The sequence below is a fragment of the Crinia signifera genome, chromosome 4 (genome assembly GCF_055691185.1).
Source record: "Crinia signifera chromosome 4, ASM5569118v1, whole genome shotgun sequence".
Classification (NCBI taxonomy): domain Eukaryota; kingdom Metazoa; phylum Chordata; class Amphibia; order Anura; family Myobatrachidae; genus Crinia; species Crinia signifera.
The window spans coordinates 216,798,051-216,824,458 of record NC_139220.1 but is presented as its reverse complement, the minus strand read 5'-3'; the positions used below and the strand labels follow the sequence as shown (position 1 = coordinate 216,824,458).

The following is a 26,408-nucleotide window of genomic DNA, read 5'->3' as shown; positions in this document are numbered from 1 at the left end:
GCCCTTAATGGGCACCTACATGTACAGCAGCACCTGTGTAGTTCACAGTGAGACCCAAGGGTGACCACTGCTTTTCCAATGAAGCTCTGTGGTGCACCTGCTGCTGCTGCTGCTGCAACACTCCACACTACAACTTGCCCCCGGTCAGTTGGAATGAGCTTACAGAGTAGCCCAAATTTAAACTGTTTTATAAAAAAGCTGCCCAGCATTTGTGAGCTACAGTATTTACCCTACATGCAAAAAAAATAAATGTATATGCACCCCTTGCACTGCATCATGGATTATCCAGGTGCACAGAAACGCCATTTGTTTAGTTCCCAACTCAGAATCAGTACTACAAAAATAAATTAATCCCTAATGCATTAGTAAGCAGGCCCAGCAATAGAGGAGACCAAGGGGACATCCGTATGAGACCCATAGAGTCAGAGGGGCCTCTATGAAAGGGATGCAAAAAAGGGGTCTGCAACACCTTAATATTTTTTAAATTGCTGACCTGCTAATTAAGTTTATTAACTAACATGACCCACCCCTTTAATCTATCACTTGGTCTGATCCTGGTGGTGCTGGTCATGACAGATTTCTGTTGCTGGCCCTGTATGAGTTTTCTGCCTGCGTTACACTTGTTTATACGTTATTTATGCTTTCCTTTTTTAATAAGCAACTCTGCTATGTAGTGGGACAGACAGATGTGACTGAGAATTATTTAAGGCAGGCTAAACAAATCTCTCTAATTAATAGCAGACTTTTTATCTTCCAAGGCTATTGGGATTTCTCCTTTCTCCATGACGACCGGTATAAATATACACCTTGAGTTGCAGAATCCCCACCTGGTTTCTGTATGGCTTTGATAAGTACATCTACAGGTGTTCTCATTCTAATAAGTAGTAACAGCTTCTATCTCATCACACCAGGCAAGCAGAATTCTGTATGCTTCAGACGCAATGAGTATAAACACGGTTGCTGTAATTAGATGCTTAAAGCACGTGTCAGGTATCCACAGTAGACTTTCTGTCATGCTAGCACCATCCACATAAATACTAAGGTAATTCTCTTGTTGATAGCTTAAGATAAAGTACCGGAGCATCGTGGCGGCTCGACAGAGAGGGAGGAAGAAGGCAGAGGAGGCTGGCGGAGAGAGTGGACAGGAAGGAGGCAAGGCGGGATGAGCTCCGAGGCGTCGATCGGCAGGAGGAGGCTGAGAGGAGTGCCGAGCACGGGACGCAGCATCGCCCGGCCGGAGGTGGGCAGCGCTGCAGCCCCCGGCGGTGGATCAACTGAGCACCATCCAGCACCCCCGGGCAGCGCTGCATTCCCCAGGAGTAGATCAGCTCAGCACCCCCGGCAGCACCATCCAGCAACCCCCGGCAGCACCATTGATCGCCTCCAGTGGAGGGCCTGGCACAGGTTAGGTCAGGTCGCAGTGAGAGTGAGAGGACCAGCTCACTCGGCGACCCCCTGCCCCCGGCCAGAACAGGAGGCACATTGGCCATGGGCTCCCCGGCATGACACACAGAGGCTGGTGGGATCACCCCCCCACCCCGGCCGTGCATTGTGTTTCCGGCCTGCGGGCTGCACCAGCTCCGGGTAGACGGGACCAGCAGACCCGGTGAGAAGGGACCCATCCCCCCCCCGCCAGCTAGGACAGGAGGCAGATCAGCCAGGGGGGCCCCCATTCACCCAGTGGCCGGTGGGATCCCCCCCCCCCCAACAGGCCGCACCAGCCCCGGGTGAACTCTGTGGCAGCTCCGCACCCTCCCCACCTCCACTTCCACTGACTCTCCCCCGGCCTCACTGACTTTGCCCCCTCCCCCCACCACCACCACCACCACCACCACCACCCACGACTCTCCCACAGGAAGATTCAAGATGGCGCCGCAAATGGCTGCCTAGGAACTGTGCAAATGTATCATGTGTTAACTGTACTGTCCCTGCTTAACTGTACTGTCCCTGCTTATATTGCTACCTACCTGGCTGCTGCAGCGACCAGTGGCGCCGCTGATGGCTGCCTAGGGGCTGCGCAGCTCGGCAGGTATGTGTTCCCTGTGTGATAACTGTACTGTCCCTGCTTATATTGCTACCTACCTGGCTGCTGCAACGACCAGTGGCGCTGCTGATGGCTGCCTAGGCGCTGTGCAGCTTGGCAGGTATGCATTCCCTGTGTAATAAATGTACTGTCCCTGCTTATATTGTTACCTACCTGGCTGCCGCAACGACCAGTGGCGCCGCTGATGGCTGCCTAGGCGCTGTGCAGCTTGGCGGGTATGCGTTCCCTGTGTGATAAATGTACTGTCCCTGCTTATATTGCTACCTACCTGGCTGCTGCAGCGACCAGTGGCGCCGCCGATGGCTGCCTAGGCGCTGTACAGCTCGGCGGGTTCATGTCCCTTATGTGATAAATGTACTGTCCTGCTTATATTGCTACCTACCTGGCTGCTGCAACGACCAGTGGCGCCGCTGATGGCTGCCTAGGCGCTGTGCAGCTTGGCGGGCATGTGATCCCCGCAAGTGATGTCTTAATGCTCTCAATGTAATGCGTTTAATGTCTCAATGGAATGTGTAAAATGTCTCAATGGAATGCATGTAATGTGTTGTCCCCCCCCCCCCCTCATTTCATCCCTGCTTGATGCTGCACTGTAATCCACAAAAAATTCCTAGTGTGCGCAAGCACACATGGCCAATAAAGTTGATTCTGATTCTGATTCTGATTCTGATTCTAAAGGTTTTGCATGCTTCCACAATAGCTCACCCCATTAAACTGATTGCTCTTGTTATTCCTCTCATGAGTACATGGCCTGAGATACCAATAACACATCATAGACAAATAAACATATTAAACCATATGTTCAAAACATTTTTTTCCTCACCTCTGGGCTATAAAAGTCAGAAATTTACTAACCCTTTGAGTGCCAAGTCAAAATAGGTGTAAAAATTGCCACGCAAACTTTTTTATTCATCATAATGACCTGTAATGTTTACCTTATATATGAACTATAATAATTTTTTTTTTTTACACAATATTTATTTATTTGAATTTATATAACAAATGTGAGCAAGGCTGCCATTTTTAGGGGATATTTTGCACACAGAGATGTAGGCACTCAAAGTGTTTATTTCTCCCTAGAGCCCTTACCTTGACACGGCTCACTGCCTCCTGTGCTTGCATCATCCTGATATTTTTGGATGGATTACGTTCTGACAGCAGCTGCGTGGACCCCAAGAAATTGGCTGCAAAGATGATTCCATCAATGAGATCTTCAGGTTCACAAGGGCCAGGCACTGGAATCAGAAATACACAGGCTTTACTGGCAAAACATAATAACTGATCAAAAGATCGTTTTTAATCTGGTGTAAGCAACTGGTGGCATAAAAAATGCATACATTACAAAACATATAGTACAGTACCCCTTACTGTAATTATAAGTGCAAGAGAGCAGGTGATTTTACAAAGGTCAGGCCACCTGCTATTGCCATGTGCCATGTTACTTCACACTGTATGACTGATATTATCTTACTTATACTGCAGTGTTTTTGTCTTACCATTTATCTTTTACGTCCTACAGTAGGTTATGTCTTAGCTTTATTTAGTGGTAGTGCTGTCCAGTGGCGTAAGTTTGTCCCAGCTGCCCAGAGGCAAGACATATTTTAGTTGCCAACCCCCCCCCCCCCCCCCCACACACACACACAACCTTATTTGTTCTGAAATGTATATTGATATCACTATATATATATATATATATATATATATATATATATATAGCAAATGGGGGAACCCTTTCTGCGCTCAAAAAAGTGGAAGCAGCACCTTGGGGGGTCCTCTGTTAGACAAGACCCAGAATAGAAATGGAAAAAGGGGGTTTTCAGAGGGCGCTATTCAATATCAAACAGATACAAATCGGATCTAACCGTTTAATATAAAAATAGAAGTAAAAAACCCATAATAGGGTATCACAAATACATATGGTGTACATATACAAATAAATGCTGCTCAATACAGAAGATAGCGCATAAGCTGTACGGATTCAAATGAGTGTTGTTCAGTTCAGTAGAAGATATATATATAGATATAGAGATAGAGAGGACACATACATTTCAGAACTCGATCACAGAAACAATATTGATGGCTTTCAATTAGCTGATTTAAACTTGCAGGTTAGGCGAGGTGTCCCCTTGGGAGCAGGAACCTGGCGGCAGATGACTCCATTGCCTCCCAGAGTTCTGCCTCTGGTGCCGTCCCTGAGAATATAATCCTGAAACTTGTGTTAACAAGTATTAACCCCTTCATGACAGAGCCAGTTTGTGCCTTCATGACAGAGCCCTTTTTTTCAAATCTGACATGTCTCACTTAAGTGGTGATAACTTTTTTTTGCTTTTACTTATCCCAGTGATTTTGAGATTGTTTTCTCGTGACACATTGTACTTCAAGTTAGTGGTAAATTTGGGTCGATACAGTCTGTGTTTTTTTGTGAAAAATACCAAAATATCGTGAAAAAATGAAAAATTTAGCAATTTGCAAAATGTTAAATTTTCTGCTTGTGAGACAAATAATCATACCACTCAAAATAGTTAATAACTAACATAGACCATATGTCTACTTTATGTTTCCATCATTATTTCAACTTCCTTTTAATTTTTTTGGACACTAGGAGGCTTACAATATGAATAGCAAATTCTCAAATTTTCAAGAAAATTTCAAACACTGATTTTTTTAGGGACCAGTTCAGTTCTGATGTGACTTTGAGGGACTTGTATGTGAGACACCCCCATAAATGATGCCATTTCAAAAACTGCACCCCTCACAGTATTCAAAACAGCATTTTGGAAGTTTGTTAACCCTTTAGGTGTTTCACAGGAATTAAAACAAAGTGTAGGTGAAATTTCAAAATTTCTTTTTTTTTGCAGAGTTTCAATTTTAATACATTTTTCTAACGAATACAGTAGATTTTACTAGAGAAATGTGACTAAAAATTGATTCCCCCAATTCTTTTGTTTTCAAAAATATCCTATATGTGGCCCTAGTGTGCACGTTGACCAAACCACAGGCTTCATAATAGAAGAAGCACCTACTTGATTTTGGAGCCTCCTTTTTATGAGATTTTTTTTTAGGCACCATATAGGTTTCTAGGCACCATCAGTGCTAAAAGTTAGGAACCTCCCCCACAAGTCACCCCATTTTGCAATCTACACCCCTCAGGGAATTCATCTAGGGGTATAGTGTACATTTCAAACCCCCAGGGGTTTCACCAATTTTGGTACAACTGGGCTGTGAAAATGAAAAATTACATTTTTTTACACAAACATGCACTTCTGGCTCAAGATTTTTCATTTTCACAAGGAATGAAGGAGACAAAGCACCCCAAAGTCTGTGCCCCAATTTCTCTCGAGTACGGCAATGCCTCACATGTGACCAAAAAATACCAGTTGGGCGCATGGCAGGACTCAGAAGGGAAGGAGTGATTTTTGGATTTTGCAGCACAGATTTTGGTGGAATGAATGGTGGGTGCTATGTTGCATTAGCAAGACTCCCAAAGCACCAATACAGTGGAACCCCCCCTCAAGTCAACCCATTTTGCAAAGTACACCCCTCAGGGAATTCATCTAGGGGTATAGTGTACATTTCAAACCCCCAGGGGTTTCACCAATTGTGGTACAACTGGGCTGTGAAAATGAAAAATTACATTTTTTTACACAAACATGCACTTCTGGCTCAAAATTTTTCATTTTCACAAGGAATGAAGGAGACAAAGCACCCCAAAGTCTGTGCCCCAATTTCTCCCGAGTACGGCAATGCCTCACATGTGACCAAAAAATACCAGTTGGGCGCATGGCAGGACTCAGAAGGGAAGGAATGATTTTTGGATTTTGCAGCACAGATTTTGGTGGAATGAATGGTGGGTGCTATGTTGCATTAGCAAGACTCCCAAAGCACCAATACAGTGGAACCCCCCACAAGTCACCCCATTTTGCAAAGTACACCCCTCAGGGAATTCATCTAGGGGTATAGTGTACATTTCAAACCCCCAGGGGTTTCACCAATTGTGGTACAACTGGGCTGTGAAAATGAAAAATTACATTTTTTTACACAAACATGCACTTCTGGCTCAAAATTTTTCATTTTCACAAGGAATGAAGGAGACAAAGCACCCCAAAGTCTGTGCCCCAATTTCTCCCGAGTACGGCAATGCCTCACATGTGACCAAAAAATACCAGTTGGGCGCATGGCAGGACTCAGAAGGGAAGGAATGATTTTTGGATTTTGCAGCACAGATTTTGGTGGAATGAATGGTGGGTGCTATGTTGCATTAGCAAGACTCCCAAAGCACCAATACAGTGGAACCCCCCACAAGTCACCCCATTTTGCAAAGTACACCCCTCAGGGAATTCATCTAGGGGTATAGTGTACATTTCAAACCCCCAGGGGTTTCACCAATTGTGGTACAACTGGGCTGTGAAAATGAAAAATTACATTTTTTTACACAAACATGCACTTCTGGCTCAAAATTTTTCATTTTCACAAGGAATGAAGGAGACAAAGCACCCCAAAGTCTGTGCCCCAATTTCTCCCGAGTACGGCAATGCCTCACATGTGACCAAAAAATACCAGTTGGGCGCATGGCAGGACTCAGAAGGGAAGGAATGATTTTTGGATTTTGCAGCACAGATTTTGGTGGAATGAATGGTGGGTGCTATGTTGCATTAGCAAGACTCCCAAAGCACCAATACAGTGGAACCCCCCACAAGTCACCCCATTTTGCAAAGTACACCCCTCAGGGAATTCATCTAGGGGTATAGTGTACATTTCAAACCCCCAGGGGTTTCACCAATTGTGGTACAACTGGGCTGTGAAAATGAAAAATTACATTTTTTTACACAAACATGCACTTCTGGCTCAAAATTTTTCATTTTCACAAGGAATGAAGGAGACAAAGCACCCCAAAGTCTGTGCCCCAATTTCTCCCGAGTACGGCAATGCCTCACATGTGACCAAAAAATACCAGTTGGGCGCATGGCAGGACTCAGAAGGGAAGGAATGATTTTTGGATTTTGCAGCACAGATTTTGGTGGAATGAATGGTGGGTGCTATGTTGCATTAGCAAGACTCCCAAAGCACCAATACAGTGGAACCCCCCACAAGTCACCCCATTTTGCAAAGTACACCCCTCAGGGAATTCATCTAGGGGTATAGTGTACATTTCAAACCCCCAGGGGTTTCACCAATTGTGGTACAACTGGGCTGTGAAAATGAAAAATTACATTTTTTTACACAAACATGCACTTCTGGCTCAAAATTTTTCATTTTCACAAGGAATGAAGGAGACAAAGCACCCCAAAGTCTGTGCCCCAAGTTCTCCCGAGTACGGCAATGCCTCACATGTGACCAAAAAATACCAGTTGGGCGCATGGCAGGACTCAGAAGGGAAGGAGTGATTTTTGGATTTTGCAGCACAGATTTTGGTGGAATGAATGGTGGGTGCTATGTTGCATTAGCAAGACTCCCAAAGCACCAATACAGTGGAACCCCCCCACAAGTCACCCCATTTTGCAAAGTACACCCCTCAGGGAATTCATCTAGGGGTATAGTGTACATTTCAAACCCCCAGGGGTTTCACCAATTGTGGTACAACTGGGCTGTGAAAATGAAAAATTACATTTTTTTACACAAACATGCACTTCTGGCTCAAAATTTTTCATTTTCACAAGGAATGAAGGAGACAAAGCACCCCAAAGTCTGTGCCCCAATTTCTCCCGAGTACGGCAATGCCTCACATGTGACCAAAAAATACCAGTTGGGCGCATGGCAGGACTCAGAAGGGAAGGAGTGATTTTTGGATTTTGCAGCACAGATTTTGGTGGAATGAATGGTGGGTGCTATGTTGCATTAGCAAGACTCCCAAAGCACCAATACAGTGGAACCCCCCCACAAGTCACCCCATTTTGCAAACTACACCCCTCAGGGAATTCATCTAGGGGTATAGTGTACATTTCAAACCCCCAGGGGTTTCACCAATTTTGGTACAACTGGGCTGTGAAAATGAAAAATTACATTTTTTAACACAAAAATGCAGTTCTGGCTCAAAATTTTTCATTTTCACAAGGAATGAAGGAGACAAAGCACCCCAAAATCTGTGCCCCCATTTCTCCAGAGTACGGCAATGCCTCACATGTGACCAAAAAATACCAGTTGGGTGCATGGCAGGACTCAGAAGGGAAGGAGTGATTTTTGGATTTTGGAGCACAGATTTTGGTGGAATGAATGGTGGGTGCTATGTTGCATTACCAATACAGTGGAACCCCCCCACAAGTGACCCCATTTTGCAAACTACACCCCTCAGGGAATTCATCTAGGGGTATAGTGTACATTTCAAACCCCCAGGGGTTTCACCAATTTTGATACAACTGGGCAGTGAAAATGAAAAATTACATTTTTTTACACAAAAATGCAGTTCTGGCTCAAAATTTTTCATTTTCACAAGGAATGAAGGAGACAAAGCACCCCAAAATCTGTGCCCCCATTTCTCCAGAGTACGGCAATGCCTCACATGTGACCATAAAATACCAGTTGGGTGCATGGCAGGACTCAGAAGGGAAGGAGTGATTTTTGGATTTTGGAGCACAGATTTTGGTGGAATGAATGGTGGGTGCTATGTTGCATTACCAATACAGTGGAACCCCCCCACAAGTGACCCCATTTTGCAAACTACACCCCTCAGGGAATTCATCTAGGGGTATAGTGTACATTTCAAACCCCCAGGGGTTTCACCAATTTTGATACAACTGGGCAGTGAAAATGAAAAATTACATTTTTTTACACAAAAATGCAGTTCTGGCTCAAAATTTGTCATTTTCACAAGGAATGAAGGAGACAAAGCACCCCAAAATCTGTGCCCCCATTTTTCCAGAGTATGGCAATGCCTCACATGTGACCAAAAAATACCAGTTGGGTGCATGGCAGGACTCAGAAGGGAAGGAGTGATTTTTGGATTTTGCAGCTCAGATTCTGGTGGAATGAATGGTGGGTGCTATGTGGCATTAGCAAGACCCCCGAAGCACGGTGAAATGATGAACCTAATAATCCATAGATGTGTGGTATATTTTGAAACACTCCTTTATACATAGGCCGGGTTTGTCGGGGCAAGTTTCACAGTGGAAAATTGTTTCCTTTCTTATTCCCTTTTTATAGCAAACTTTGCACCTTTTTTGTGTCCTGCCCTTTCTTGCAGTGGAGGGGATTTCGTTGGGAAAATGCTGCCCTGGTACAATACGGGGGCCAGTACTAGAAGTACTGGGGCCCTCTGCCTGCTGGTTCCCAAATATTAGGCCCTTTATGACTTCCTCTTGAAAGTGCATAAATGACCCCCTCTGGCCGGTAGAACGGAATAGCACGTAAGCGTTATACAGTGCCATCTGGATGATATACACGGCCAGCTTCTTGTACCAGATATTTGTTTTCCGCAGGGCACTGTACGGCTTCAGTACCTGATCTGAAAGATCCACTCCGCCCATGTACTTATTGTAATCTAGGATACAATTTGGTTTTGAGGTGTGGGTACTGGTACCTCGTACAGGGATGGAGGTGGTACTGTCTCCATGAATTGTTGTCAGTATAAGGACATCCCTCTTGTCCTTATATTTGACCAACAACATATTTTCGGTGCATATTCCCCTGCTTTCACCCCTTCTTAGTACTTGGGCAATGTGCGTTTTGGGGAGGCCTCTTTGGTTCTTGCGCACAGTACCGCAAGCTGCTGTACCTCTTGAACCAAGGGCCTTAAACAGGGGGATGCTAGTGTAAAAGTTATCCACATAGAGGTGATAACCCTTATCCAGGAAGGGGTGCATTAAATCCCAGACAATTTTTCCACTAACACCTACGAGGGAGGGGGGGCATTCTGGCGGTTCAATTCTTGAATCCTTCCCTTCATATACCCTAAACTTGTGGGTGTACCCTGTGGTGCTTTCACACAGCTTATACATTTTTATGCCATACCTTGCCCTCTTACTGGGAAGGTACTGGCGGAATTTAACCCTTCCTTTAAAATGTATAAGGGACTCGTCGATACTAATACATTTATCAGGGATGTATAGCTCTGCAAATTTGGCACTGAAATGATCAATGACCGGCCTGACTTTGAATAGCCTGTCAAAGGTGGGATCATCTCTGGGTGGGCACTGTGCATTATCGGTGTAATGTATAAATTTATGGATTGTCTCAAAACGAGTCCGAGTCATGGCCATACGGTAAAATGGGGTGCTGTACAGAACATCTGTACTCCAATATTGCCTAATTTGTGGCTTTTTTACTATGCCCATATGTAACACCAGACCCCAAAACGTCATCATCTCTACTGCATCTACAGGGGTCCACCTAGCAAATGATGACGTGGGGTTTTGAGCAATAAACTGCTGGGCATATAAATTAGTTTGGTCCACCATTAAATTTATAAAATCATCAGAGAAAAATAATTTGAAAAAGTCAATTTCTCTGAGACCTGTGGAATCAAATTGGATTCCTGGCATGGCCAAAAACTCAGGAACCTGGGGCTCAAAATTGTCTGGTGGTGGGGTCCATACGAGATCAATTATTGGGGGGGGGGTCTCAGCTGCTCTACGGGGGCGTCTTTGAGGGGGTCCCTCATCACCAGAGGAGGAAGAGGAGCTTAAGACGAATCCTTCAAATTCCCCGCTTGCCTCACTGGCTGTGTCAGAATCAGAGGCAAGCATGGCATATGCCTCCTCCACTGAATACATTCTTCTGGATGACTGGGATGACATTTGGGATGACATTTGGGATGACATTTGGGATGCCATTTTTATTTTTGTGTTACTGGTAGTGAAATGTTTCAACACGTGTATAGTGTAGGGGGGGGTACAAACTTTATTTCAACCCGGGGGGTATGTAGTGTGTAGTGTGTATGTAGTGCAGAAAAAAAAATACTTTATACAAAAAAAAAAAATTGAAGGGGTTAAAAAAAAAATTGAAGGGGTTAAAAAAAAATAATTGAAGGGGTTAAAAAAACAAAAAAAAAGGTCCTGCGCCAAAAATTGAGCACAGATGTTGGTCAGTAACGTCCGTCACTGAACAGCGCTCAAAGGCAACAGGAATTTGATCAAAAAAATTTGATCAAAAAAAATTAAAAAAAGACCCCACAGCACCCTCAAAAAAAAAAAAAAAAAGGTGATCAGTGATGCGACACTGATTACCAGTGAGGGGCAGCAGGTGCACAACCTTTGTTGCAACTGACAGTGCAACTGGCAGGTATATATAAAAAAAAAAACCCTGCACCCCCAAAAAGTTGCTGATCAGCACAGATATACTGATCAGCACAAAAGGGGGGGGGGGGGTAGCAGACACAAAATATAGCACTCTCTATGTACGTCACTGATCAGCGCACAGTGGCCACAGGACACCCACAAAATCACAGTGTGTGTAAAAAAAAAATTAAAAAAAGACAACACAGCACCCACAAAAAAAAAAAAGGTGATCAGTGATGCGACACTGATTACCAGTGAGGGGCAGCAGGTGCACAACCTTTGGTGCAACTGACAGTGCAACTGGCAGCAACTGACAGGTATATATAAAAAAAAAAAACCTCTGCGCCCCCAAAAAGTTGCTGATCACCTCAGATATAGTGATCAGCACAAAAGGCGGGGGTAGCAGACACAAAATATACACTCTCTATCACTCTCTGTCACTATCTCTCTCTATCTCTCACTATCTATCACTATCTATCACTATCTATCACTATCTATCACTCTAGGACACTGCAGCAGCAGCACTGACAGTTATATGTATAAAAAAAAACCTGCACCCCCAAAAAGGGGGGGTAGCAGACACAAAATATACACTCTCTATCACTCTCTGTCACTATCTCTCTCTATCTCTCTATCTCTCACTATCTATCACTATCTATCACTCTATGACACTGCAGCAGCAGCACTGACCCTGCACCCCCAAAAAGGGGGAATAGCAGACACAAATCTCTCTATCTATCACTATCTATCACTATCTATCACTATCTATCACTATCTATCACTCTATGACACTGCAGCAGCAGCACTGACAGTTATTTATATATAAAAAAAAACCTGCACCCCCAAAAAGAGGGGGTTACAGACATAAAATATAGCTCTCTCTGTCACTATCTCTCTATCTCTCTCTATCTCTCTCTCTATCTCTCTATCTCTCTATCACACTGCAGCAGCAGCAGGAAGTCCCAAGAAGTCAGATCCAGGAAGCGTCCAGCATGCTACAAGCAGTGATCAAGTGATCAGGTAAGGTATTTGCAAGGATCAGGTAAGTAGTAGCAAGGATCAGGTCAGTATCACGGCAGATAGGCACGGTGACCGCTCTGCACGCAATTCCAGACCGGAATGGCGTCTGCAGCGCAGTCACCGTTAGTTTAAATGTCGCGCCTTGGCTGTGATTGGTCCGTGGGTCCCACGGACCAATCACAGCCTTGGGGGCAGGTGGGGTGAGGGTGGGGTGAGGTGTCATCGTCACCGATGACCCCCTCATGCCCCCTGACGCCCGGCGGTGATTGACACCTGTGTTACCGAGCGTCTGATTCGCTGGTAACACAGGAAACCGCTGTGAATGGCTGTTCACACTGAACAGCCAATCACAGCGATCGCCGACGGGGGGGCGGCATCGCAGCCCCCCCTGGGCATGCAGGGACATGTCTGCTGTCAGGGACAGCAGACATCGTCCCTCTGTCACTGCGTCTCTAGACGCAGTGACAGTTTAAAGTCATGACGTATATATACGTCATGTGTCGGGAAGTACTTCCCGGCCATGACGTATATATACGTCAAATGTCGTGAAGGGGTTAAAACTTGAACATATTTCAATAGATATACTGTAGATCTATCTATATATATATATATATATATATATATATATATATATATATATGGATCCACAAAAAGCCTGCACCCGCATTGTTAAAGTCTTGGCAACAGTGGGGTGTTCTTTAAGGACAATTGAGTTATCGACGTGTGGCTACATGGGAGGATATTGTGTTTATAATATGTGTTTATATGTCCACGTGGTTATATGTTTTGTACAAAGTGTTTATCTCTTTTATTGACCTGGTCAGCGTCTGGCTGAGCGGGTCATCATGGCAACATGATTGGCATCACTCCATAGATGCTACATGGAGTGGTTATCTGAGACTCCATTAATGGTGACACTCATGGGTTCATAGATAAGATCCTTTAATAAGGGTTATAAGCACAAATAAAAACACAAATAAAAATAAAAATACAAACAAACAAATAATAATAATAATAATAATAATAATAAAAATCAGCACAAAATAGGTAGCACAGCCACATGAACACACATTTGGGTAATATGACTATAGGTTATCCATCTTAAGCATCTTACTTGGATGCTAAGCACACAGTCATTGTTTGTTTATTTATTGTTTATTTATGTATATTGGTTGATTTAATGTGTTTTTTTTTATATTTGGGTGATGGGGGTAGTCCTCTGCTGCATACCGGTCTGTCATTCAAAGCCCGGCTTATACCTATTCTAATGTGTCCCTTAATTGACAGTGTGTTGAAGGTGAGGTGATTCCCGCAGTGGCGCCGCCCCCTTCACTAAGGTCACAATATGCTGTTGAAATTGACTCCAGTGACCCGACCGCAACTCTCGGCAAGGCTGATAGTGCGGCATGTATGTATCTGAAATTAGTTTTTCGACGGGGTGATGAAGTGGTGGCTCCCGCTGTGGCGCCGCCTCTATTATCATCACAACATTGTAAAAGTTTTTCTAAGTTGTTCCAGCCGCGACTCCCGGAAGTACCGGAAGTGCGGCTTATGCATTCCACCGGCCGGAAGCAGCTTCGGCTTGCGTTCCACGGCCCGGAACGAGAGGCGCAATGGCGCCAAATCATCAGTGCTTTTAGGTATAAATAGCCGGGCACAGGGGTTTGTGGTTTGTGGCTTCCCTTCTCCTGGGAATTGGTCCCGTTGTCTTTGGATATCACTGCATCATTGCTGACCCCTTTTCATTCCTTGACAAAGGTCACTGTAGATGACCGAAACGTTGGAGGATGATGGATCTGTGAAACAGGTTATATTTTTGTTGAATCTTTATTCATTTGAAAACAACTAGGAGCAGTATCAGTTGTTTTTGTGGCGAGTGTTCTTTCCTACCTATTGGTGTTTTTTTTGTTATATATATATATATATATATATATATATATATATATATATATATATATATATATAGCCTTAATGTATGACATATAGATGAAAGCACATTATGGAAAAAGTTGCACCTGTGGTTGCTTTGAGTGTCAAACTCAGGGTCTGCCCCTCTCCATCATCCTTTCTTCCACCTACATCTATCACAGACAGAGGCGTAGATATTCATGGGCCCCATAGCAAAAGTTTGTAAGGGCCCACTATTTAGCAACTATTGGTGTTAAGTGTATGTAAAACATATTACTTAAACAGCAAAGATGGGCCCCCTTCAGCTCTGGGTCCCATAGCATCTGCACCCCTTGCACCTATGGTAGTTACGCCCTTGCTCACAGAGGATATATTTTGGCACATTAGATAATTTTCAAACAGCACAGCCCAGCCATGGCCTGCATACACAACACAGCCTGGGTCCGTTGTGCCATGTGCTCTACAGGTGGGGCAGATGTAATATGTGCAGAGAGAGATATATTTGGGTGAGTTATTTTGTTTCTGTGTAGGGTAAATACTGGCTGCTTTATTTCATACTGAAATTTCGATTTCAGTTTCAACACCCCCACCCAAATCTAACTCTCTTTGCACATATTACATTTGCCTCATCTGCAGTGCAACATGGTTCTGCCCATGTTGAGAACAAGTTTGCCCTGCGATCAAGTCTGATGGGCAGATTTATTAAGCTTGGAGAAGAGATAAACTGGAGATAAAGTGGAGAAAACGTAAAAGGAGATAAAGCACCAGCCAATTAACTCCCAACTGTCTTTTTCAAACACAGCTGATTGGCTAGTGCTTTATCTCCTTTTACCTTTTCTCCGCTTTATCTCCAGTTTATCTCTTCTCCAAGCTTAATAAATCTGCCCCTCAATTAGGCCCACAGCCTGAAACATGTCTTCATCTCCTGACCACAAATGATCAACCTGTAACCTGTCAAGCTTAAAGCCTGATACACACTACCTGCCCTGGCTGATGCCGATCCCACAGGTGAGCTATAGTGTGCACACACTGAACGATATTAGCTGCTGGGACCTGCTAAATATACAGGTCATTTGGATATTAAGTAAAATTGACCTGCATGCTCAATAGACATTAATCATAATTAACGATGCACGGGAACGTGCATCGTTAATGATATTGAGTGTTCACACTAGACAATATTGTGAACGAAATCACACAGAAATCCCTATATTTTTCACTATATCCTTTAGTGTGTATGGGGCTTTACAAGTGGAAGTACAAGAAATCCTCTGACAATTTTAGTATCCTTCTACTTATTTTGTAGCTGTTTGTATATGTTGTAAAGGTTGTACATGTAGACGCTACAGGCCTTTTTTTTTCTCTCTTGTAATTGTGAGCGACTGGCACACAAACAGAAACACATTGCCTTCACTTGGGCTAATCTGTTTCTGCTAAAGGTTACCCCAAACCTTAAGCACTATATAATGTATTACATAAAATGCAATTTCAAAGATCTACAACATAGATCTAAAATACATTACATTTAAAATGTCATTTTTTTACATAAAACCCATGACTAAATGTATGTATTCAAATTTAAATATGCTTAAAACCTTTCCTTTATAAACATATACAGCCAACTATTTGTATCTGATTTGTTTATCTTTACTTACACCTACAGTAGCTTTGCATTTCTAACCATCGGTTCATAACCTATCTTTGTAGCCATGGGTGAATGAATTATATCAATATCAATACAGCGCTGTATCTCTAAATATCCTGACTTACAGTAATGATGTTCTAAGAGATTTCATAAACTGAAGACAGGTTGTCAATCCTGAAGACCACATTGAAAATCATCCTTGTGAATATTGCGAGGCAACCATATGCCTAAATATTAGTTCCTGCATGACATGGACTATTTTCCAGCATAATCACATATAAGCATGGTGGGCCTGACTCTTTATCCGATATCTCTTCAGGACTAATGGTGTGTACACACTTGTACAATTTAGACTATATTACAATTTAGACTATCTGCATACAATTTAGACTATATAGTGCAGATCTGCACTATATAGTCTATGCAGCCGTCTTTCTGGCTGCGCATCGGGATCGCAAGGGTTAAAACCCATACAATCTGCATGCGATCCAGATGAGATTTTGACTATATAGTCAAAATCTCATGCACATTGTACAAGTGTGTACACACCATAAGATGCATGTGTTGTGATACTGTGGGCCCAACTCACAATGCAATAACTGATTACATCACACAGATGTATCAATTATAGCATGTAGGAACAGCTTAGGAAATAAACGCTGTCCCTGGAATGCCAGTCCGCAGCCATACTGTGGTATTTTTCACAAAAAATACCCTGACCATAAGCTGGGCATGCACCTCCACTGCCAACATCGCTGCTGAAACCACCACCACTTTTTAGTAAATACGGCCTGATCGCATTACCCATTACAAGTATCGGAAATGCGATTTGCTTACTTAAGAAATGAGAATTAAAGGGGTTGGAGCGATTTTTCACTAAAAACTGCTCCAAAAGCCCTTTAATACATTCAGGTGATACTAAAATCATGTGTAAAGGGTGTGAGTAAAGGGTGTTAGCATTTTAGTAAAATAATGTTAATAAAAGGACCTCTCATTGTGGTTGGAGTAAAATAAAAAGAGCATGTAACTGTGCAGCTTGGAAAAACACAGGTTAATAAATTCCCATAAATAATTTGTCAAATGTCCAAAACGAAGCTTTGATCTGCAAGATGTGCATGCACTAGACAGTATATCCTTCAGTCATAGTCATCTACTGTCAGGAACCCTTCTGGACTCTGGAGATGGCTAGCAATTCTAAGACAGGGACTTTTATCTTCATGCAAGCTGAGCAGAGAGACTTGGGGGTTTACATATCAAGCATTGAGTGGAGACTGGAGAGTGTAAATGAGGACAGTAGAGAAGTTGCCCATATCAAATCAGTCCACTGACTGATACATCAATCCCTACTGTAAAGATGTAAATAATGTTATCAAACCATGCATACCTCACTTATCACTTAGCAAGCAGAAGCATGATGACACCATTAACCTTAAAGTCAGATTCAATCAGCTGTGGGTCTTACAATGTGGCTAACACTCTGCCTGGAGCCATTCATTTAATGTTGCTACTCTATGCGGCAAGCTTCAGTGGGATCACTCTATGGGGATTTTCCTTCCTGCTTCCAGAATCTATAGGATAAAGAGTTGGCTAATAATCGAATAGCTCTAAGTGTTAGTCCCGCAGCTTTAGCCACAATGTAAGCCCCACTTAATCGAATCTGCCCTTTAGTATCTCACCCACGTGCTGATATGAATGGCATCAAGTCAGACCCATCCTTTATTCCAGCACCTTCTCTTTGCATCTCCCAGATAGTTGGTTTTGTAAAGTGTGAAACTATCAATATTAACTATTCCTCAATGTTATTAACTATGTTTGTAGTACCTGATAGAAAAATTTGGTTCCTATTGAAATATAACTGAAAGTCATCCTTGCGCACCAAATGGTTATTGTTTATCTAAGTCTGAAAGGTCAGTTGCTACATGCAAAAAGACATATGCTTGACTGCAGCCGCAAGGCCAAAAGCGGCATGTATTCCCTTCATACAGCGCCACTTAGATAGGAGACCGCAGCGTTCCACTGAATCATTTTCTAAATACTGTGTCTAATGTTAAAAATGCTACAAGCTTTTTATTGCTAGATCACTGAAATGTCAAACTGCATAAGTGGTCTATAAGAATAAATGTTTAGTTGATTTCATATTCCCATTGAGTATTCCGTCTGCTTGGCATCTATAAAGTCACTTAAATGACCTCGCTTGTAGAGTACATTACATCACTTTAGTACATTTTATCTGTATGATGATCTCGTCCGCTTTTCTCGGACTCCGTACTAGCGCATTCACCTGAAGGGCCCTAGAACAGAGCAGCTAGTAACATAACTAAAACAGAGTAGCAATGCCACAACTACCTATTATTCTAACAATAGAGGGTCAATGCCAGCTCTTTAATCTTCCATGTGCTGCTATACTGTTTACTAATTCATCTACATTTCCCTTTCAATCACTCATCCAAAAAATATGACACTTATGAACCTATTCATCACCATAAATGCAAGTGATAATAGTCATAGTCATTTTCACTTACATTTGTAAGGTCCAGATATTGAAATTACTGTATTTAGCGCAATGGTAATGCTACAGATATCACTGATATGTCCTTGCTCACTTATCTGCTATGATCCTGAGCCACAGTCCTTCATGAAATACCATTTGTCCTGTGTCCCCTCTTTCTGTGGACTCAGCTGCTTTTTGGCGGCAGAGCAATTCTGAATTGGTGTGTTTATTTTGTATCCGAAACTGCCGCTCGTGGCGTGTTGGATACCTAAATAATGGAATTGGGTACTTATGAGTTATCCCGGCGCCCGATTTTTTGATTGTATGCCTTAAGTTAAGGCATACAATCAGATGCGATGCAATGGGAAAAAGGGGTCCTCTTCATACCCCTACTATCCAAGTGGGCATGGAGTTGGATATAAACCTGTGGCGAGCGTAGCGAGCCACCGAGCCCGAAGCGTGGCGAGCGAACGGTATTCTATGTCCCCTCGCGGGGCTCGCTACGCTCGCCACGCTTCGGGCTCGGTGGCTCGCTACGCTCGCCACAGGTTTATATCCAACTCCATGCCCACTTGGATAGTAGGGGTATGAAAAGGACCCCTTTTTCCCATTGAATTCCATGTTAAAATGGACTCAGTCCATTTTAACATTGATTCCTATGGAAAAATCGGGTCATCGCATCGCATCGCATCCGATGGTCGCATGCGATGCGATGCGATGTGCCCGATCCGACCCGATTTAGAAATCGGGCGCCCGGATAACTCATAAGTACCTGGAATTGTTAGAGGTATTTTGAGGACTACGACCCTAAGTGTTTGATCTGCAGGGCAGAACGAAAAAACTCCACCATTAGCTGGCCAAACTAAGGATTTTATATCAATGCAAGAATGGCATAATTAATTGTATACACTCAGCTGCGTAACTATAGCACCGCAGCCCCTGCCACCGCGGGGGGGGGGGGGGGCGCCGGTGGCTGCGGTGCTATAGTTACACCCCCCTCCCCCAATCCCCCACAGACTTACCTATCTCGCTGGTCCCGGCAGCTCCGTTCTTCTGCTGAGGACCACCACAAAATGGCCGCCCCATACAGCACACAGTTCTCTGAAACTGTCTGCTGTATGGGGGCGGCCATTTTGTGGTGGTCCTCAGCAGAAGAACGGAGCCGCCGGGACCAGCGCGATAGGTAAGGCTGCGGGGGATTGGGGGGGGGGTTTGCATGGACGGCAGGGGGGGTGGTGCTTGGCGGCGGGGCGGCGGCGGGGGGCGCCCAAAACTTAGCTACGCCACTGTATACACTGTACCCCCTCATATCTCATATTATACATACAAAATAAGCTATTATACAGACATGCACAAAATAGGAACAGAAAATAAGTCATAATGTAAAAAAACAAATAACAAAATAATCATTGGCCTCTACTGTATGTGGCCTCGTGCCTTTTGGGAAATCCTTCACTGCATGTTAAGTATAATACAGATATCAGAGGGCAACAAAGTAATTTTCCCATAATGGCATCTTACAGAGTGTGTCTAGACCTATTAGACATTATATAAGCCAGTAGCTGGGAGAAAAAAAACAGATATGCCCATAATATAAATCTTACTTGAGGAGGCTGTAGTGCTTCTGAAATCTAAAGGTGTGATCTATGGTGGATTGAATTACAGTAGCCTACCTGTCTAGCACGCATGAAAACAGCATTACCTTTTTTTAAAAGCATTTTTTATGTGTTTTATAACACTAAAATAATTTCTTTATATAGCACTGTCATTTCTTTTATGCAAGCGTGCAGCTACCATATCCGAGGTGACCTTGATGGCTATAATTTATATACCTTGCCTCTTAATAGGGTGTGTTTGCTACTTTACAGTGCATTATAACTAGAGATGAGCGCTGAGGCCAAAGATTTGGATTCGTCGCCGGGATTGGGATTTGTCAAACAGCGGTGAAAGGCTTTGGATTTGGATTTTTGTTTTTTAAATGGTCAATAAATTCCCAAATCACGTAATTTTTGCGTTTTTTTTTTTGTCCCTAGAGTAATATTAACCTCAATAACATTAATATCCAGCACTTTCCAGACAATTTTGACCACTTTTCAGCTCACAATGTTGTTTTCATTGAATTTATTTTTAATGCGCAGCTTGTATAATGCTGCATGAAGGCCGAACAATCACACACGCACCTTCAGACATTATACTATGGGTTGGGGGCATGTCATACACCTGCGCAGGTATATGTAACCAATATCTCTGAATTCTATTATCATGTAGTGTTCAAGATTGGTTACTAATGCTATTCAGTGTGCTGGAGGAACCAATGTCTTGTTACTTACTAAATATTAACCCCTCCCTTGCATGCACCTGAAAAGTATTACTGAACTAATTTGAGCATCTACCACTATCTGTATGTATGTTGTGAGAGGCAGAGAGGAGCTTGTATTAGGCGGAGATGCAGGTCCTGATATGCCACATGGAGTAGTCTGGGGTTGCTCCAAGGTAGGTAGCTCTTAGTTCAGATATACCAAGTAAGGAGCCATTATCATGTGGCTCCTTGCTGGCTAATTGTAGACTCAACTTAGGGTAACAGTGGCGTGGGGTGCGGTGCCCCTGGACTAGTTGGGCTGGGTAGCTTTAGTGCGGCATGCCCTTACATTCTATTAACACTTTTCCCTCACTAACACTATCTCTTTCTTATTTTAATTACATTTCATTAATCTCTCTGTTTATGTATAGCTTCGGCTTCCTATCACTAATTATTAACACTTAGTATCTCACTGGCATGCCGCACTGGGCCTTCTAGCTTATAAAAGTTTTTGGGGTGCCACACCCTGCACCTAGATATAGCGCTAGGGACCCCCAATATACAGAGAAGCCTTGACTCGGCTTGGGGGCATGTCATACACCTGTGCAGGTATATGTAACCAATATCTCTGAATTCTATTATCATGTAGTGTTCAAGATTGGTTACTAATACTATTCAGTGTGCTGGAGGAACCAATGTCTTGTTACTTACTAAGTATTATTATGATACTGGCTCCTTACTTGGTATATCTGACTAAAAAAGAGAAAAATTGATTTAGATTTTTTTACTTTAATTAATTTAATTTGTTTTTTAATGCGCAGCTTGTATAATGTTGTGTGAAGGCCGAATAATCATACACATACCTTCTGACTGTATACTATGGGTGCAGTACACACAAAGAATGAATAAAGAAGAGAAAAATGTATTTGGATTTTTTTTTAACTTTAATTAATTTAATTTGTTTGGAATGCGCAGCTTGTATTATGCTGCATGGAGGCCGAACAATCACATACCCACCTTCTAACAGTATATACTAAGGGTGCAGTACACACAAAGACTAAATAAAGAAGAGAAAAATTAATTTGAATTTTTTACTTTAATTATTTTTAATGCGCAGCTTGTATAATGCTGCTTGGACGCAAAACAATCACACACAGAACTTGTGGTGTATACTATTGGGGTGCAGTATACAGAAAAAAATAAAGACCAGCAACTTTTTTTTTTGTATTTGTTTTTTATGGACTGGCCTTGGATAACACTGCGTGGAATGTGGAGGCAGAACAATCACACACGGAACTTGTTCTGCTTCTGACAGTAGTATATATGTATGGTGTATTAGATTGCTGTGCAGCACACCACAGTGACCACACACCATAATGAAAAAAAAATAACACTGAAAAGCTGACTGACAGCCTGCCTGTACCCAACTACACTGACTGACAGCCTGCCTAAATCCGAACCGCTCATATCCAATTATAACTTTAGTATTAAAGTAGTCTGACAATGTCATACTCAGGTGGTTCTGGATCTCGATCATCTTTTCTTTAATTTCTATTTGACATTGCTAGATGTTTTTTTTTTCCTTCAGCCTCACTTGTATTGGCAGGCCTCTCACTTTGCTACCTTACAATAGGGATGGCCATCAGTGCGGTCACTATCGATGGTTGCTATTGATGATGATGGCACAAATGGCCATCCATGGTAGTACACTATGTAATGGATGACCATCATTGGCTTTACCTATAAGTCATCAGTTTTTTTTGGCTAACTGACCCATATACCAATCAGGGATGAGCTGTGTGTCTCCATGGAGACGCATCGACCAACCACGCTAGCAACCTCTGTAGCACTGGGACAGCGCTACAGAAGCTGTGATCTGCGCCGGAGGAAGCCGGCTCACCCCACTGTGAGTGCGGGGTGAGCTGGCTCTGGAGAAGGGAGGACTGCGCTGGACCCTGGGTTGGTAAGTATATTGGTGTAAAAGTGAGGTGTGTGTTTGTGTGTGTAAAAAAGATCTAATTTTCTGTGTGTGTGTGTCTTTTATTTTTAACATTCTTGTACAGGTGAAATACAAGTCCCAGCAGGCCCATTAAACCCCCGCATGCTGTGACTTGTGGTTTGCCAAGTCCCAGCATGAGGGAAGGCTTGCTGGCACTTGTAGTTCACCTGTATAAAGCAATGTTATGAATGAGTGTTTTAACCCTATCAGGCCGGCGTCCAAAGCCCCGGGACACCGGTGACAGCCCCAGGCTTCAGCCCTGGACGGGTGAAGCCTGGTGCAGGGGGCCCCCTTTATTGGGGTATCCCCACTCCCCCAGGTACCCCACCCAAGGCTGACCAGCCACAGTGCTCATGGTTGGGCTGGGGGACCTTATGTAAAAAGTGTCCTCCGGCTGTGGCATGACACTGCGGGCTGTTGGAGCCCGGTGCTGGTTTCAAAATACGGGGGAACCCCACATTTTTTGTCCCCCGTATTTTTGGAACCAGGACCGGTCCAAGAGCTGGTTTTAGAAATACGGGGGCCATCTACGCTTTTTGTCCCCCGTATTTCTGGAAGCAGGTCCAGCTCAATGAGCTCGGGGCTGGTTATGCTCAGGAGGGTGGACCCCACGCCATTTAGAAAAAATAAATAATTACTTTTACACATTTTTTAAGACAGGACCATGCACAGATCTCAATGATCTGTGCAGAATTCTGGCCAATTCCTGGTTTGCATGTGTGGCGAGTTTTAGACATTCCCGAATTCGCATCTCATTAAATATGAGATTTGTATACTTTTCAATGGGAAAACATCTGGAAGCGAGTTCCAGCGTTACTAAAAATCTCACCTTCAGACAGTTTTTAAGGATGCTAGAGGAGGCCGCCGCCTCCTCTAGCATCCTCAAAAACTGTCTTCAGTATGGGGGCAACCATTTTCTAAGTGTCACTTTTCATTATAGCAGCAGGAGCTGGCGCCAGGAGTGACGGGACCGTGACCGCAGACAGATGCGGCAGGCCAGGTACCGGCAGATAGCAGCGGGTAACTATAGCCCCGCAGACCCCCCGGCGCTCACAGTGGCAAAGAGTGGCTGAAGTGCATAGACCCCCAGTGGTTCTCTCAATCTCCAGAAAATCACTGTATACATATATAAATATATATATATATATATATCCAAGAATTCGGATCACACTCTCCTCCAAAGGGTTCAAGCAACTGCTGGGGTGCCAAACTCAGTTATCCGGACCAGTCCAGTAACAATAACATTGTACAAGGCATAGAGGACACTCACCAGTCTTCTTCTTAAGCAGATATATTTATTTCATCATCCCAACAGTAAAGTGCAAATAGTGCAAGACAGTGGGCCAAGGGCCGACGTTTCGGTCTGACTCCAGACCTTTTTCAAGGCCCCCACTCTCTCCTCATAAAGTGCACTTGTGCATTTGTGGTTTACGCCATAATTTGTCCATGTAAAATGATATATATCGGCAAGACTATCAGGACTGCCAAAGAAAGAATTGCTATGCATCGGTCATCTATAAAGAAGGCTAGAAGTTCCATCGATAACAGTACTCCACCAGTCGCTAAGCATTTTCATAATTTTGGACATACCTTAAAGGACTTCCGTTTCCAACCTCTGGACCACATACCCCCGTTGAGGAGAGGGGGGGACCGTGGTAATTTGTTACTTCGGAGAGAGTGTTATTGGATCAACTTACTGAACTGTACCTCACCCAATGGACTCAATGAAGAACAATCCCTACACTGTTTCCTTTAATCAGGACTGATACTCTTATGATTATCAACATGATGGTGTCCCTCGATGCCTTTGGTGCTTGATTTGGAATATATTTTGTGTGTATTTGTTTATTTCTTTATTATTATTTTCACTAATGACCTTAAGTGCAAATCTTGATCTAACCCGCAGCTCTGTCCATTTTTCCCATTTAAATTGTGCCCATCGACGAGAGGTGAAACAGGCTTCCAGCCTGTCAAACTTTCCATGTCGACAGCACTTATCTTTCCTGCACCGTTGGTGATTGCGGTGTTACTCGGCTTTTTAGTTGGGGATGCCTGCACTTCACTGACGTGCTGCGGATACAGCCAAGTGAGACCCGTTTCCATGATAACGGACGCCGAAGCTGGTTTCCACCCAGCCCGGCGACGTGTTTATGACGTCGGTGTCCCCCGCTGTTTGTTATGAGGTTGCCATGGAGACGACGCTATGTACGGCGAAAGCCGGAAACAGCGTTACGTCAGATCCTGGGCGCACCTCCAAGCTTTGGTTTGTTGCTTGGACACGAGTAGCTGCAGGGAATCAGTGACAGATGAGCACACAGGTGTCAGGTATTTGGTTAATGATACACGCTATTTATATCCGGTCTCCTAGAAGGGTCACTTATGCTCCTGAGGACGGTGATAGCACACCGAAACGGCCGTCGGGCATCAGTGACCCTCTAGGTGGACCACCATGCTGCTTTTACCACGCTGTTGTTTGGACCTGGTAATATGTATATGGACTATTTTTTTGATATGCTGGTGTGTCCACCTTTATCATTAAATATAACTTTTTTCGCTATCTTCTGCTATTCATTTTGTTATGCTGGCCTTTAATTATTCACTATATATATATATATATATATTGTTTAAAGACTTTGTTAAATATATGCATAATGCTGAATTTAAGTTTCACATTCAAGTTTAACGCCAGTGAGATAGAAAATCCAGCTCTATGATGCCTAACAGTGGCGTAAGTTCGTTCCAGTTGCCCAGAGGCAAGATATATATTGGTGCCCCCCCCCCCCCACACACACACACACACATACAACCCTATATAACCTTATATAAAATATATATTTCTGTTCAGATAGATAGATAACACATATATATTTCAGAACTCAGCCACAGAAGCAATATCGTTGGCTTTTAAATAACTGATTTAAACTTCCAGGGGGAGGAGAGGTGCCCCCTTGGGAGCAGGAGCCCGGCGGCAGATGACTCCATTGCCTCCCAGAGTTCTGCCTCTGATGCCTAATATAGAGACTAGTACTTATTTTAAACCTGTTGATAGCAACAATTACCTTGACTTTAGAAGCTGCAATTATAATAAATGGAAAGTAAACCTACCATATGCTCAACTTTATAGACTTTGCCCGGAATTGTAGCAGCCTGGTGAAGTTTGAGGAGCAAGCCAAGATTTATGTAGAACGGTTTAAGGAAAAGGGGTATCCCAATCATTTAATCATAGCAGCTATGGAAAGGGCAAAAAACCTTGATAGAAAGAAAATAATTGAATATAAAGGGGAATCATCACTTAGAAATAAAGGTGCGCCTTTTGTCCTTTTGTCACCCAGTATAATGTTCATAATAAAAATATTCACCATATTCTAAATAAATATTGCCATATAAATTGTATGGACTATATTTTAAAATAAAAGGTTACACCACATCCTGAACTTGTATTTAGGCGATCTACCACTTTAAAAAAATAAGTTGGCGCCCAGTATGTTGCCTATAACAACAGGTAATGTTTCAAAAGGTCTCCTTGATTGCCAAAAACCACGGGGATTCTATACCTGAGAGAAATGTAAATGTGTGTACATGGTCAGACATCACTTTTACTGATATCACCTGCGGTACGTGTATCCATTCTTATGTATCTCCGACTGGATTTTTAAACAGATTGAATTTTATTCAATGATATATGCACCATGGAGCGCTCCTTTTATATATAATATACAGTATATCTATTGCTTCTGTGACTGCTGTATCAGGAGCTGTTATTTTTTTTATTTTGTCATGACTTGCAGATTACTAC

General features: G+C 43.2%; 1 protein-coding gene across 5 annotated transcripts in view; it reads right to left on the bottom strand.

Annotated features, from left to right (window-relative positions):
• APBA2 (amyloid beta precursor protein binding family A member 2) overlaps nucleotides 1–26,408 on the bottom strand; it is a 378,680-nt gene that overhangs the window by 113,245 nt on the left and 239,027 nt on the right. For all 5 annotated transcript variants that reach the window (XM_083183774.1, XM_083183772.1, XM_083183771.1 and 2 more), the window contains one exon: nucleotides 3,131–3,276. In XM_083183774.1, coding sequence (XP_083039900.1) covers nucleotides 3,131–3,276 — 146 coding nt within the window. The remainder of the gene's footprint in view (nucleotides 1–3,130; nucleotides 3,277–26,408) is intronic.